This window comes from Pipistrellus kuhlii, unplaced genomic scaffold, assembly GCF_014108245.1.
Source record: "Pipistrellus kuhlii isolate mPipKuh1 unplaced genomic scaffold, mPipKuh1.p scaffold_m20_p_4, whole genome shotgun sequence".
Taxonomy (NCBI): Eukaryota; Metazoa; Chordata; class Mammalia; order Chiroptera; family Vespertilionidae; genus Pipistrellus; species Pipistrellus kuhlii.
In genome coordinates this window covers 83611898-83628443 of record NW_023425540.1, presented here as the reverse complement: position 1 = coordinate 83628443, position 16546 = coordinate 83611898, and the positions used below count along the sequence as shown (strand labels likewise).

Genomic DNA, 16546 nt, shown 5'->3' with positions numbered 1-16546 from the left:
ACACACACCAGTGCTTTGCTCATCCACGTAGTTCTGTATGGGGATCCCTTCCACAGCACAGATTCTAGGTGTGGAATCGGTCAGATGGTGTGAAAATCCACCCGGCCTTTGATACACATTTCGCAGGCTGTTCTTGTGACATACTCGGGAAGAGCCAAGATGTTTATCTTCTGGAGATCTCAGGAAGGCCTGTTTGCCTGTGCCCTTGTCCTATGACCTCTGGCTTGTCTGAGTGTGTGCAAGTTCCAGGTGATGATTTTGACTCGCGGCCAGAAAGCCCCTGGCCTCTTGCGCCAAAGCCAAGTCAGCAAGAGCTGCCTTGCCTGGATGAAGCAGGTACAGGGCAGGCCTCTGCAGTCACAGGCCTTCTCCAGGGCCCTTTTGTCCCTCTGACATGTCAAACTGATTCAGGTTGACACTAGCACTGGCCAGTGTGGCTCAGTGATTAGAACATCAGCCCATACATCAAAGGATCTCGGCACATAGTCAAGGGCACATAGCTGGGTTGCAGGTTCAGTCTCAGTCCCAGTGGGGTACGTGTGGGAAGCAACCAATTAATATGTTTCTCTCTCATCCATCTTTCTCTCTCTCTCTCTCCTCCTCCCTCTTCTCCTCCCACTCTCTCTAAAAATTAATGGAAAAATATTCTCAGGCCCAGCTGGCATGACTCAGTGGTTGAGGGTTGACCTATTAACCATGAGATCACAGTTTGATTCCTGATCAGAGCACATGCCTGGGTTGTGGGCTCAATCCCCAGGGTGGGGCACACAGAAGGCAGCCAATCAATGATTCTCTCTCATCACTGATGTTTCTATCTCTCTCTTCCTTTCTGAAATATGTGTATGCACACATACATACATACATACATACATACATACTAGAGGCCCGGTGCACAGGGGGCGGGGGAGGTGTCCCTCAGCCCAGCCTGCACTCTCTCCAATCTGGGACCCCTCAAGGGATGTCCGACTGCCAGTTTAGGCCTAATCCCCGTGTGATCAGGCCTAAACTGGCAGTTGGACGTCCCTCTCGCAATCCAGGATTGCTGACCCCTCACCACTCACCTACCTGCCTGCCTGATCACCCCTAACCACTTTGCCTGCCTGCTCACCCCCAACTGCCCCTCCTGCCTGCCGACCTGCTTGCCCCCAGCTGTCCCCCTGCTGGCCTGATCACCCTCAACTGCCCACCCCCCACCAGCCTGATCTCCCCCAACTGCCCCTCCTGCCGGCCTGCTCGCCCCCAACTGCCTTCCCCCGCCCCTGGCCTAATCACCCCACTGCCCTCGCCTCCTGGCCTGATCTCCCATAACCATTTCTGCCTTGGCCCCACCACCATGGCTTTGTCAGGAAGGACATCTAGTAGATCTCCTGTTCTAATTAGCATATTACCCTTTTATTAGTATAGAATAGAGGCTTGATGCACAGGTGTGGGCTGGTTGGTCTGCCCTGACGGGGGTCCCAGATCAGGGAAGAGCTGGTCTGAGTAAGGGGCTGATAGCTGTTTGCAGCTTGGCCATACCCCCATTGAGGTGAGGGTCCTGCTGAGGGTCCTGACTGGCCTGGGCAAGGGACTGATGACCGTTTTCAGGCTGGCCACACCCCCTTCAGGGTGGGGGTCTCCGCCGGGGGGCCATGGCCGACCTTGGCGAGGGCTGAGGGCCCTTTGGGGGTGGTTTGCAGGCTGGCCAAGCCCCCGATTTTGGCCAGAAGGATGTCCGGAAAGTCTCCAGAAAGTCTCCCAGTCTAATTAGCATATTATATATCAGTGTATATCCTATATAATAAAAGGTTAATATGCAAATTGACCCCTCGACCAGGAGCTCGATCAGCAAGCAGGCCAGCCAACCACCCATGTCCCCTCCCCCTGGCCAGGCTGGCCAGACCCCACCCATGCATGAATACACACACACACACACACACATATGCTGAGTAGCCAGATTATTATGCATTCAGAAATCATACTAATCTGGCCACTCAGTGTGTGTGTGTGTGTGTGTGTGTGTGTGTAATATATATGCATTTTAATATCTTCTGGTGAGGATAACAACAACAAAAGTGTTTAATATCTCAATTTGGGAAATAGCAGGGGGAGTCTGGCTTCCAGGAAAAAAAAAAAAAAAATCACATTACCAAGCCTTTCTGGGTTCCCAGTGCCATGGGGGAGGAAGGAAGAGATAAAAAAGGTGAGGAAAGAAGGGAAGGTGGGCTTTTAGCAGTAGCAGATGGGAGAGAGATGCACTCAGTCACCTCTGCCCAGCTAGACCCTGCAAATGGGTGGTATCAGAGGTCAGTGACTTTTTTTCTTTCTCTCAGCACATACAACAGATGTGCAGTGTTTATTGCCAGTTAATGACTTGACCCGCAATCCATTCCCAAAACGAAGGAACTTTAGTAATCTGACTGCAGCTTCAGCACCTTGCCTACTGCGCTCCCCCCAGGCTCCACCCAATATGTCTTAGGGCAATAAACCAGGGCTTTAAAGAGCTTGGGAGAGAGGGGTGAGTGTCACCTTGGTGACAGCCTCATCATTCATCCATTCGGGCCAAGGTGTTGGAGGGTGAAACTCTTAGTCCTAACTCTGTTCCCACACTCGCAGGCCCCTCTGCTCACAGGTCTGACAAATCCACGGCTCAGGAAAAGCCATCTTGACATTTTGATTTGTTGAGGGGCAACTCATTTTTGAGGCAAGGAAGCAGCTTGTGAATTTGGGGGTTTACCGCTGGGAGTGATTCAAAAGTAAGCAGCTCCAAAGCTGGTTCTGCAGGGCTGTGGCTCATTGCCACTGGGATCTTCCTGGCTGTGTTTGGATCTGTTTCTAGGTTTGTCATAGTTCACCCCCCACTACACATGCAGAATACCGCTCAGGGCCTTTCCTGAGAACTCCAGCAGGCACACCTCTGCCCATTGGTGGGGTGGGAGCATCGTCCTCTACAGAAGAGGGTGCGGTGATTTACGTCCCACGCTCCCACCAGGCCTTGCATCTGCCTGCCATTACATCACCCCAAACCAGGAGGACTGGGATATAAATAGATGTATGGCTTTTAAGGAGCTGATCCTTAGATAAAAATAACTTCACACAAACCTTAGTACAAAATAGCCCCTCCGAGGGGTCCCGTTAAGTCCTAATAGGGGATAGAGCTGCAGGTCCCCTTGCACACACACACACCCCCCACTGGCCCTGTGTCCACCCACTGGTGGGTGCAGGGAAGGCTCAGGGAAGTGCAGACTTGCCCAGGCCCCGTCACTGGTAAGGGGCAGATCAGGAATAGAACCCCTGCTCCATCCTCTATCAGACTCTGTTGAGGGCCAGAGAGTGAAATATTTCAGGCCATGTAGTTTCTATGGCAACTATTTAGCACCGCTGATATAGCTCAAAAGCAGTCACAGACAATATGTAAGCAAAGGACGATGGCTGTGCCAATAAAACTTTACTAACCAGTCACCGGGCCGTAGTTTGTTGACCCCTGCTCAGTACCCTGCTACCTTCCTGGGTTCTGAGAAAGATGAGGTCAGGGCCTGGAGAACCTTCTGGAATAAGTGTCCATAGGAGCTAGACGATGTGAGGCTCGGGCAGTGCAGGTGAGTGAGTGAGGCCTAGGGCTGGCCGGGGTGAGTGTACCCAGGGGTCAAAGGAGAGGTTTGATGTGATCGGCCAGGAGGACCAGACCCCACTCTCAGCTGGAAGGAGGGCTTGCCCCTTCCTTGCCCCTTCCCTTCAGTGCTGCTCCTGAGTCACTGAGGAAAGCAGCGGGGCCTGCACCTGTGTGTTGTTCCTGTCCAGCTCCCAGGGCCAAGCAGGGCTGCCCAGGCGCCTGGGATCACTGAAGAGGCCTTTGCTCCATGGGAGCGTTTGTGGATTTAGTGGATAAAATCGGAAGCAATGGCCCTTTAGAAAAGCAGGCTGTGAAAAGGACAAAAAGTACGCATCCCCTGGAGGAGGGGCTCCTGGCGGGCTCACACAGAAGGGCCTCCTTCGTCGTAAAGAGCACGCTGCACTCACACGCACCATGCCTGCAGGAGTTTGATGGCGCTCTCTCATTGCACCCCCCGCAGTGGGGTGATGGGAAGTTGGCGAGACACCCAGCTAGCGATTGGGAAATAACACTGGGCACATGTTCTGGGATTTCTGGGTGGTGAAGCAGGGTTTGCCTAAGACTCCAAAACATGGGGCTTATCTATTCCCCTGTTCTAGGAAGGCCCCAGGCCCTAAAAATGGGTGATCCTGTCACCGAACCCAGAGTTGCTGAGGGCTGTGTGAAACTGGACAGTTACATGCCACCTAACAATGGGTCTGTTTTGGGAAATGTGTCGTTAGGCAGTTTCATCACTGGACAAGCACCTAGAGTGCACATGCTACACAGCTGGGCTGCCAGGTACTGCCTGTGGTGCCCAGGCTGCAAGCCCAAACAGCGTGTTACTGCACAAAACAGCAGGAAATTCCATCGAGCACGAGAAGAGGATGCAGTCAGGAAGCAAGGTCAGCACAGCTACTGCAGACGTTTTACAAGTAGAAAGACTACTCTCTAAAATAAGGCTAAAAAGTATAGTAAATCCAAAATACCACATGACCTCACTCATTTATGGATATTAAAGAACATTATAAACTGATGAACCAAAAGTCAGATATAAAGATAGTAAAGCAACAAGCAGACTGTCAAATTACAGCAGGGAGGGTAGGGAGATCTGGGGGAAATAAGAGATCAACCAAAGGACTTGTATACATGCATATAAGTACAACCAATGGACACAAAACTCTGGGGAGGGAGGGTATGTATCGGGGGAGGGGGGGCAATGTTAAACTATGTACACAGATAATAATTTAATTTAAAATTTTTTTAAAAAGTATAGTAAATCCATCAACCAGTAGTATAGGTGTCTGTTATCAATATGAGTCATATATTATACCTAGTTTACACGGCTGGCAGTCCAGGAGGTTTGTTTACACTAGGGTCACCACAAATCACACATAATGAACACATTGTACTATGAAGGCTATGATATCAGTAGGTGACAGGAGTTTCTCAGCTTCTTATATTCTTCATATATATATATATATATATATATATATATATATATATATATATATATATATATTAGAGGCCCAGTGCATGAAATTCGTGCATTGGGGTGGTTGTCTCTCAGTACAGCCTGCACCCTCTAATCCAGGACTCCTGGCTCCCAACAGCTCACCTGTCTGATTACCCCTAACTATTTCTGCCTGCCAACCTGATCACCCCCTAACCATTCCCCTGCCAGCCTGATTCATTCCTAACTGGTCCCCTGCTCACACAAATGCCCCCAACTGCCCTCCCCTACAGGCCTGGTCACCCCCAACTGCCCTCTCCTGCTGACCCAGTCACCCCTAATTTCCCTCCCTTGCCAGCCTGGTCGCCCCTAACTGCCCTCCCCTGCTGGCCTGGTTGACCCCAACTGCCCTCCCCTGAAGGCGTGGTCCCCCCACAACTGCCCTCCCCTATAGGCCTGGTCACTCCAGCTGCCCTCCCCTGCTGGCCTGGTCACTCCTAACTTCCCTCCTCCGCTGGCCTGGTCACCCCTAACTGCCCTCCCCTGCTGGCCTGGTGTCCCCTAACTGTCCTCCCCTGCAGGCCTGGTCAACCCTAACTGCCCTCTCCTCCTGGCCTGGATGCCCCCAACTGCCCTCCCCTGCAGGCCCAGTCCCCCCTCCAACTGCCCTCCACTGCAGGCCCGATCACCATCAACTGCCCTCCCTTGCAGGCCTAGTCCCTCCCAAGTGCCCTCCACTGCAGGCCTGATCGCCCACAACTGCCCTCCCCTGATGGTCATCTTGTGGTGACCATCTTGTGTGTTGGAATGATGTTCAAATTGCATATTACCCTTTTATTATATAGGATGGATATATACCGTATTTTTCGGACCATAAGACGCTCCGGACCATAAGACGCACCAGTTTTTAGAGAAGGGAAATGAAGAAAAAAAGATTCTGAAACAAATAGTGTCCTAAAATATTTTATGTGCATTAAAACCCAACATCACAGTCATAAACACATGTAATCAACCCTGTAAAGTAAACAGCAGCATTTAGAACCATTTTAGAGCCGGGCAAGCACACAGAGACCACACAGAGCCGGGCAAGTAAAAAAACTTTTTTTTTAAAGTATATGTGTAGGCTATATTTGGACCATAAGACGCAGGGACTTTTTCCCCCCACTTCTGGGGGAAGAAAAATGCGTCTTATGGTCCGAAAAATACGGTATATATATTTCAGAGAGGAAGGGAAAAAGAGAAGCATCAATGATGCCTCCTGCACACCCCACACTGGGGATCAAGCCCACAACCCAGGCATGTGCCTTGACCAGGAATCAGACCATGACCTCTTGGTTCATAGGTCACCGCTCAGCCGCTGTCTAGGCGCTACTTATACTCTTATGGGACTGTCATTGTTGACCAAAACGTCCTTTTGCGGTGCATGACTGTAATTGGTGGCTTGTCACCAGGGCTTTCATAGCTCCCACATCCAATCCATTAGACCTGCTAGAGCAGAGCCACTTCTATGGCATGGGTGTGTTGGGGGCTCTCCCCTCCCATCCAGTGTGGCATCTGAGTTTGGGTCTGGTGCCCTGCCTTTGGTAGCACTGGCGCATTAGCAAAGGTCCACATCCCTGTGTGACCTCCTCCAGGATGCCGCTGAACCAGGTCAAGCTCTTCGAGTTACAGCTCACAGCCCTGCTCCAGCTGGGGAGCTGACCCGGACCTTCAAGGAGCTGGGTTTGGATTGGTTAGCGAGGCCTTCACATAAAGGCCCTGCCCCACCTTTGAGGGGGGGGCTTGCCCTAGAGCAGTGGTTGGCAAACTCATTAGTCAACAGAGCCAAATATCAACAGTACGATGGAAATTTCTTTTGAGATTTTTTTAATTTAACTTCTTCTAATGCCACTTCTTCAAAATAGACTCGCCCAGGCCGTGGTATTTTGAGGAAGAGCCACACTCAAAGGGCCAAAGAGCCTCAGTTTGCAGACTATGGCCCTAGAGCACATGTGTCAAACACAAGGCCCGCGGGCCAAATCCGTCCCGCCAGGCCTTGCAATGTGGCATCGCTGCACTCCGCTGCGTTTCCATCACAATGACAGTTTATGACTGTTCAGTAAACCATTCAGCCCGCGATTTAGGCTGGATTTTAGATTTTGGCCCCTTCTCTGATTGAGTTCGACACCCCTACCCTAGAGAGTCCCACACATAGTTGGGACCCCTCCCACTAGGTCGGCTGGTTTCCTCCTGCTTGATCACGTCACCCTCCCTTGTCTTACAGGCTTTGCCGTGGCCCAGTGCATAAACCAGCACAGCTCACCATCCCTGTCGTCGCCCTCACCATCTGCCAGCGGGAGCCCCAGCGGCAGCGGGAGCACCAGCCACTGCGACTCAGGAGGTGCCAGCTCCTCGTCCACCTCCTCTGTTGCCCAGAGCCCATCAGGTATTGGCCCAGTGACGCAGTGCGGGGGTGTTCGGGGAACCTGTGATTCCTCAACGCAAGACCATGACACCCAGCGCCTCACCACCTTGTTTGGGTCCCTATCACTTAGGGGTTCCGTGCTCTCTAACAGCGCTGCCCACGGGCTGGCTGATTGCGCTCCCTGCAGGGTAGGGTTCACCCCCTTTGCAGGCTGGTCCACTGAAAGGCTGTCCCTGACCACAGAGCTGCAGGAGAAGGACCAGAGGCAGGCCGAGCCTAAACCCATTCCTCATTGCCTCCAAAATCGTGGGGGTCACAGGAGGGGCCTTCCAGACACAGTTGTTTGAAGGCTGGCAAAAGAATCACGTCCCTCCTAATTGCTTTTCCTTTATGACATACCTGTTTCCTCTTTGAGTGTTTGGTGTAGTGCAGTCATCTGAGACCATGGGTGCACCTGCTGCCCGTTTGAGAGTCAGTCAGGATGTCCCAGTCATATCTCACCTCCTGTCACTTACACAAGTGTCACAGTCAGACCTCGTGAGCAGGGAGCCCAGAAAGGGACATGGGAGTGGGTGTGCCCCCAACCCGTGTTTTCAGTTGCCCTGAGCCCTCACACATGAGCGCCTCCCTGCACTGTGTGTGAACCCAGGCTTGTTTCTTAAACAGTATGGCCTCAAAATGCAGCCGGAGGACAGGGCCCACGCTGGGGTGGCAGCGATGGCCTTGAGAGTGTGTGTGCTCCACACCCCATTTGGGGACCCTTGGTGTCCTTGCCTGTTCCTGCAAGGTCCCATCTAGAGCCCTCACCTTCCTACTTCAGGGGCCCCTGATGTAACTCTTGCTAAACTGTAGATTAACGGGTCAGGGCAAAGCGATGTGCAGGTGTGAGCCTCTGTTGCCTCCACTCCAGGGGCAGAGGTCTCCGTGGGTGTCCATACCTCTCTCTAGGCTATTTAGCTCTTGCGGCCCCTAGCAAAGGGATAAGCCAGCATGGCCTTTGTGCCTGTGACTCAGGAACACCTGTATCCCTACCCTCCTCCCACGAGCATCCATTACCTCCATCTCCTTAATATTCATGAGGCCTATGTCCAGCTGGTGTTGCTCAGTGGTTGGGCATCAACCTATGAACCAGGAAGTCATGTTTGATTCCCCGTCAGGGCACATGCGCAGGTTGCAGGCTAGATCCCCAGTGTGGGGCGTGCAGAGGCAGCTGATCAGTGATTCTCTCTCATCATTGATGTTTCTCTCTCCCTCTCCCTTCCTCTCTGAAATCAATAAAATATATATATTTAAAAAACATTCATGAGGCCCAGGCAGCAAGGTCACCCTCAAGCCACCTCACTCAGACCCTCTTCTGCTCAGCACCTCCCCTCTCTGTGCCCCAGCTGGGGAGATGACAGCTCTTTGAGCTATTTCTGAGCCCGTTTAAGACTGGCTGCACATCCGAGCAGGGAAATTCAGACAGAGCTTCCTCCAGAAGCCAAGAGCACCCCAGCCCATCTGAAGCCTGGCCTCATGCTGGCTCTGGGGCCGAGGTGCAGGGTTGTGCATCTGTGTGCTTGTGTTGCACCCACGTGCTGCCCGCCTGTGTGTGTTTCTGTCTGTGTTGTGTGCACCCAAACACATGCATACCTAATGTTACATTTAGGATGAAAGGTCTCATCCTGGTGTAGGTAGGTCCACCTCTCTTTCATTTTTAAGGAGGCACAGCCAACAGTGAAGCTAACAAATGAGCCTTACACTTCTCTGCCTAAAACTGAAACCAGCAAGGAGACACATTATCAAAATTGGGCCATGTATGCAGATGTTTCCTTGAACAGGCCCGGGGCTTCAGCTCAGCGCCTTCCCCCTCCTCCCCTACCGAGGCTCAGGTCCACGGTGCACACATTCATTTTTTTGGTCTCCCTCAGCCCCTCCATCCCTACCCCCATTATCCCCTGCATGGTGCCAACAACATGTCTTTTTGTCTCAGAAATGCAGGGGCCGTTAGCCTGGCTGTCGGGTAGCCAGGCAGTTCCAGTCAATAACTGATTGTCAGACCCTCCTGGGTGTCTGCTCCTGTTTGGGGCATCCCCAGCAGGCCTGCGGGGCCGGTGTGTGAGTCCCTATTTGTTATGCTGCCTGACAGTGAAAGCTAAGGCCAGCCTGCCTGTCCCCATCTCTGCAGACACTGAAATAGCTCCCCTCTTGGTGAGGGGCCAGCCCACTGGGCAGCTTGTGCTTCACTCTCACTCCAGGACCCACCTGTTGGTCCCTGGAAAGAGAGCGTCAGAGCATAAGATCCACTGCCTATCACAGTTGCCAGCCACAGGTGTCAGCTCTGTCCCAGGCCATGAGCCAGGGCGGCAGGTTCGGGAGGACCACCGTTCCCTTGCCTCGCAATGCCAAACTTCCAGGCCAGCCCACCGCCTCCCAGATCCTTCCAGAGGACAGCACCTGGGTTCCCATGTCCCTACAGGGCCAGGTCTGTCCAGAGGGTCCCTGCATCTGCCTGGTACCTTACTGAGCCATGTTTTACCGAGCCGCGCTGGATGGGGAGCCAAGGACGGAAGAGGGGAGAAGGTTCTGGTGGGGCGGGTGCTCTTTGGCCAGTTTCCTCATTTGAAGTCAGCCTGGAATGGTGGCCAGTGTTGAGGCGTCTGATTTGGAAAGGCTGGGCCTGTGTTGCCTGCTCAGCAGACTCTACACCCACAGGGCCTGGCCACAGTCTAGCAGAGGCCGCATCCTTCGGGGGCCAGTGGGCAGGGGTGGGCCAGGGTTTCCCCGCAGCCCAGCCAAGAGGCCACTAGTCCTCAAAGTGGCTTTTGAGGGCACAGTGCTGAATTAGAAGCATTCCTAGCCCTGTTTTCAGAGCACCCGAGTCCAGGAAGTCCCCAGTGTGGAGAGCAGCGGCCAAGTCCCCTGCAGCCGAATCAGCAACTCCAGTGGCTCCTCTGCTCCTGGAGCCACGCCTTGCTCGGTCAGGTGTTTGGTTGGGGAAGCACATGAGAGATGCTGGCCACCAGGGAATGAGACAGGCCCAGCTCCCCGTGTCTCTGCTCCATGGTTTTGAAATCTGGAATTGTGCAAGGAGACCCATAAAGCCAGGGTGAGCCTCACACCATCTCAGCCACCGACATGGCCCAGCCTTCTCTGTGTACGCTGCTGCATGGTGTCCACAGCAGCCCCTCGTGGCAGGCCCTTGCTCAGAAGTGCTTCACAGACAACCCCGCATCGAATCCCACCTCTCATTGCACAGCTGAAAACACAGGGCTCAGAAAGGCCGTGCAGCTTGGTCTAGATGCCGCTGCAAGTGAGCTGGGGAGCCCTCGCCTTGGCAACTCCCAACTCACGCTCTACCTTCTAACACAGCCCGGCAGAGTCAGGGTTCCTTGGTCGGTCTCGGGTATACCTTTAAGGGTGTTGCAGAGACTCGGGACCTAGGTTTGGGTCCTGGTTGAGGACAGCCCATGAGGTGCACACACCTCTCCTTCCAGTGTGCACAGAGCCAAATGAAAAGTACAGCCCGTCCACAGGGAGCCAGGAAACTGCGCCCCAGTCAGCAGAGGCTGGGTTATGCGACCCTTGTTGGGAAAAGCCTGGTGGTCCCCCAAATCAGCAGCAAAGTAGACCCCAGATAGCCATATCTCTGTCAGCCCAAATGGCTTTGTCCTTAAATGAGGGCATGAAACCATCCTGATACCCGATTGTGTTTCTGCCTCTGTCCTGTGTCCAGGCCAGGGGACCTTATGTTTCCTGTCTGAGTGTGAAAGAGAACAGGTTTATCCCAAATGCAGATTTTTCTCTGCTTCCCCGGGGCCTTCAGTACCACTCCCTCTGCATCTTTTCTGCCTCTGCCATGGCTCCCCACCTCCATTGTATTAACTTTCTCTAAACAGACAGATTTGTTGAGTCCCTCCTACTGCAGGCACAGGGATACAGGATAACAAAGGGTGGCATGCACAGGCTAGCCCGGGAGCCGACAGTCCATCGGACAACCACACAGATAAGTGTCCAGTTACAAGCTACAACAAACAAAGGAAACGTGCAGGGAGCTCCGAAAGCTGAGCAGCTGTAGGAGGGCCAGAGGCTCCTGGAGGAGGCCGCACTGGAGCGGAAAGCCAAAGGGTGAGGGCTCACCGGGCCGGGGCTCCGTGTGGAAGGTGGCCTGCATCTCACACACAAAGAGCCCAGAATCTGCCAGGAGACAGGTTAATTCCTGTCCCCATCTCCCTGCCTGTAAATTCTGCCCTCCTAAACTCAGGCTGGGGGGGCCTGGTTTTGAGGAACAGTCCCCATGCCCATCATGGCTGAAGCCTATGGCCCAGCACTGGCAGAGGGCTCCTCCCAAGGGACCCAGTTGCCCAGAAGCCATTGCACACCAGAGACTGGGTGGGTGTGATTGGCTCTAGCAAATACTGACCCTCAAATCACGGCCAAGAGACACTCCAGATCGAAGGCATAATCAAAGCTGAATTCCCTAGTAACTAAAGTAGCCAACCAGAAAGAGTTGGGGCGAGGGATTTTATTTCCATCTTCAATTATGTGCCTGTTAAAGGTCTGCAGAGGGGACTTTACTGTCCGGTTTTACTATCTCACACAGGAGTTGGCCTGTTCCCACTGTTTTTAAAGTGCTTTGAGATCTTCAGGTCTTTCTGGGGAGAGCTGGCGCCCTGCACAGGGGAGCATCCAGGAACCCAGCCTCTTGTCGCCCACTCGTCCCCAAGAGCTGGCCTGATAGGCCTCCGCTCATTCCCCAGTGAGAAAATTACAGGGTTGGAGTCAGCACATTTTTTCCTTAAACATTTATGGTTTTGAGAAACTGAAATTGCAGAGAACATATGGCAGGAAAGAGAAAATAGACCCAATTTTGGAACCAAATGTAAGACCAGTAGGAATTCTGTAGAAATATTTGCTGAGCCTGGCGGTATGGCTCAGTGGTTGAATGTAGACCTATGAACCAGAAAGTCACCCTTTGATTCCTGGTTGGAGCATATGGCCGGGTTGCTGGCTTGATCCTCAGTGGGGAGTGTACAGGAGGCAGCCAATCAATGATTCTCTCATCAATGATGTTTCTATCTCTTCCTCTCTGAAATCAATAAAAATAAATTTTAAAAAAAAAATATTTGCTGAGTTACACCTGTACATACACATGATGATAGATACACTACATGTATACACATACACACAAATGCACACATAATCTTTCACATGTTTTCTGAGTGAGCTACTTTGAGGAGGAAGGAAAATCATTTGTTAAAAAAATTAAGTCAGGCCGAAACCGATTTGGCTCAGTGGATAGAGCATTGGCCTGCAGACTGAAGGGTCCCAGGTTCAACTCCGGTCAAGGGCATGTACCTTGGTTGCAGGCACATCCCCAGTGGGGGGTGTGCAGTAGGGAGCTGATCGATGTTCCTCTCTCATTGATGTTTCTAACTCTCTATCTCTCTCCCTTCCTCTCTGCAAAAAAAAAAAAAAAAAAATCAATAATATATAAATTTTTTAATTAAGTCAGAGCTAAGACCAACCTGCTCTTTTCTTTAAAAAAAAAAAAATATATATATATATATATATAATTTATTTCAGAGAGGAAGGGGAATGAGCGAGAGATAAGAACATTAATGGTGAGAGAGAATTATCTATCAACTGCCTCCTGCATACCCGCCACTGGGGATTAAGCAGGAAACCCAGGCATGTGCCCTGACCAGGAATCAAACCATGACCTCTTGATTCATAGGTCTATGCTCAACCACTGAGCCCCACAGGCTGGGTCAGCCTGCTCTTCTGATGTCCATTCCTAAGGCCCACAGAATTATGAGTTGTGGCCACTATGACGTTTCCCCAAGGTTTACAGAAAGAAAGATAATTTGGTTCCTGTCTGGAGCTTGACAGGGGCAGGGTACTGCGCTGCTGGGCCTCCCTCCCCATCCTCACCTCTCCCTAGGGTGATTGTACAAACATACGACCTTCACCCCAGGACATAGTCCCATTTGGCCCAACTTAGAGCCAGACAGCCCAAGACTGACCTGCATGTCACTGCCCTGCATGTCACTGAGCTCAGTCAGGCAGAACTTTTACAGACAGAAACCTGAATCAAAGATATTGTCTTTTCTCCCCAGTTTTCTCCACGACATTTTTTAAAAATTGGGATAAGATATAAGTAACATAAAATGTACCATTTTAACCATTTTAAGCTTATATTTTAGTGGCATTAGGTACCTTCGCCTTGTGTTCTGTGGTCTTGATTTCAAGCTTTGCCGTAATCCCAAGTTTGTCTCAAATGACGGTTCCTTCCTTCCCAATGAGATGCTCCTAACATTTTTGTTTCAGCCGGTTAGAACCAACCCTCGGGCCTCTTGGCACCAGGTCTCAGATCTTCCTGCCATGGTTCAGTCCTGGTTTCCAAAGGTTCGTCACTAGAGCGTTGCCTGGAGAGTGTCACCGAGGCCGGGGAGGATGTCTCGGAGCACCTTGCCCCGAGGCCTTTCTAGGACTCACAGAGCGGCTATCGGCTCTCGGGTGCTGACACTGAGGGCCATCGGCCTCATCAGTGGGTCAGAAATCTGCTTGTTTCACCAGCTGGTTTGGCTCCGATCCTCCAACCACACAGCCTTCCCTCCTCAGAGCCTCCCTCGGATGCAGGGGTCACCTCTTACCTGCTGGTTTGCATTGAAACTGACGGGCCCCTGGCCTCTCACCAAGACCAGATGACGCCGATGGCCCCACTCTCTCCATCCCAACAGGACAGAACCTTCGCTGTCCTTACCCCGATTGAGCCCCTACACCACCTCGTCCTGGAGGGACAGAGTGGGGCTGTCTTACCTGCATGGGGGGCTGCGCCCCACGCCCCAGCTGTCACAGCACCCCTGGGCACTGCCCCGCCCCTTGCACACTCATCGATGCTCAGTGTTCGTCTCTGCTCTGCGCCCCTCTCCGTGTCACCTTTCTGTCCTGTTGTTAAAGGCTTTCAATGATCTGTTGCTGTGTTTCCCTCTAGTCAGGAGTGGCAGGAAAGGACGCCGGCGAGTGTTCAGCCTGTCGGAGGCCGACAGTCACGGCGGCCACTGGGTTTAGTGCTTCGAACGGCAGCTGTCACGGCAACTCTGGCACAGTCCATGCAGGCAGGTCTCCTCCGCTAGCCTCCGCGGCCCACGACGCCCCTCGCCCGCCGCATTTGCAGTCAGCGGGCTCTGCTCGGCAAGCGAGCCAGCCTGGGCTCCCAGGACAAGTGGGGACCTGGAGCTCCTTCAGAGTGGGCATTTCCTCACCTTCCCTGGAGCCCCCTCCCTTTGTGGCCTCATCTCACCTGAGGATCAAATTCCCTGGCTCTTTCCCCTTCCGCACCAGACCCCGCAGCCTGGAAACAACGCCCTGCCAGGCAACACCACGCAGGCCAGGCCAGGTGTGGCACAGGCCCGGCCTTCCCAGGGCAGCCCCAGTTGAGGCCACAGGGTTGGTGGTAGATTTTGCAATAAGCAAGCAGTAAGTCAGCTTTTTTTTCCTTTTCATTTTATCCTGGTCTTGCTCAAACCTAAGTGATGGTTTCCATCACATTCCAGTCAAAGGCCGGAAGTTACAAACACACCAATGGTTGTAACTCCAACATCCCCCTCTTACAGTTCCGCTCTGGATAGTGGCGAGGGTGGTCTGGGGGCCTTCTCCCTCGGTGCTTCCTCGGGGTTTCCCACATGCGCCCTCCCTCTTGGCAGCTGCGCCTGCCAGTCAGGAGCCTCCTGCCTTCTTTTGTGTTTAAAAGCTGCTTCCCCTGAGCTTTGCCCTCTGGCTTGCTGTGCTGCTCTTTTCTCCCCCGCCTCACTCAGGGCCACCTATTCCAGACGAGCACATCAAACCCACGTTCTTACTGGGAACTGTAACACACTCGGCAAGGGTCAGCCAGGCCCCTGCCCCAACGCCGGAGACCAGCTTCTGGGGGTGCCGGCCAGGGATGTGATGGTCAGCTTGGGGCAGAGCCACGGGGAGGCCAAGCATCACTCATGGAAGCCTGGACATCCGGGATTTCCCACTCCGGCCTCCAGTCGTCTCCCCTGCCGCCGGCCAGGAAGCCAGAATGTCCTCCAGATCCCACACTTCCTGGGCCAGGTCCCAACCTGTGGCCTTAAACCTCATAAACCCCAACTCAGTAACCTCTGCAGCTCAGCACTTGACCAGAAAACATGTCCTCGCTGGGCTGTGTTCCCCTGGTGAAGCCTGCAAAGTCCCCTTCCCAGTGGATAAGTGTGAAGGTCACATTAAGAAGCAGTTCTTAGTTTAACAATAACAGTAAAGTAGGGAAAAAAAAAAAAAAACAGGCTAATTTATGTGACCCTGGAAACATGTTTTACATGGAAAATACAGTTAAACAGCCATGGCAATGAAGGTCATTGTCCTCCTCTTACTGATGAGGAACTGTAGCTCCAAAAAACTGAAAGCTTTTTTTAGGGTCCCAATATAGATTGATGGTGGCCCCTAAAATACACACCCATGTTCTAATCCCTGGAACCTGTAAATATTACCATAGAGGGCAAAAAGTGTGGTTAAGGATCCTGAGAGGAGGAGTTTATTCTGGGTTAGTCAGGTGGGCCCTGAATAATTTAATAATGTAATGAAGACATGTTTCAGATCTTACTCAAAACAAAAAACAAGCAGGCTATTTTTATGGGGGAAACCCATCTCTTTAATGAAAGTGTGAGTTCTTTTCCTAAAGAAGTGACCAGGGTTATGTACAGGATGCTGTTTGTCGGTTGGTTTGTTTTCTAACATATCTGATGGCAACTCTCGCAAATCCTTGATTTTTCTCATCACCAAAAACCCCATTAGGGATCAAGGAGAGAGCATTGCCAGCTTTTTTGAATACCTGCCTGCAAATGTGGACGGGCAGAGAGGAAACTCTGACATAGAAGTTTTGAGAAAAATGAAGGAAATGCTTTGCAGCTCTGTCTCCAGATGACACAAAAGTGCTACTTGGAGAATTAGTCGTTTCTCAGCTGTCCTATCAGCAGCTCGACTTGCATGTGTACCCACGTGCACGAGGCTCACGGACACGCACCCACTCATGTGAAACCAGGTGTGGCCACGGGGCAGGTGAGCCCCCTCTCAGCCACACGTCCTGGTGAGTGACAGGCAGGTCGTGCCGGGTCAG

The 16546-nt window shown here is 52.3% G+C and overlaps 1 protein-coding gene across 11 annotated transcripts in view; it reads left to right on the top strand.

Annotated features, from left to right (window-relative positions):
- Positions 1-16546, top strand: part of CLEC16A (C-type lectin domain containing 16A) — a 225113-nt gene that overhangs the window by 204372 nt on the left and 4195 nt on the right. For 9 of the 11 annotated variants that reach the window (XM_036411080.2, XM_036411076.2, XM_036411077.2 and 6 more), the window contains one exon: positions 7288-7449. The exons of 1 other annotated variant lie outside the window; for it this stretch is intronic. In XM_036411080.2, coding sequence (XP_036266973.1) covers positions 7288-7449 — 162 coding nt within the window. Of the gene's footprint in view, positions 1-7287; positions 7450-14404; positions 14529-16546 lie in introns of all 11 variants that reach the window. One more of the 11 variants, XM_036411086.2, reaches the window with a different exon arrangement.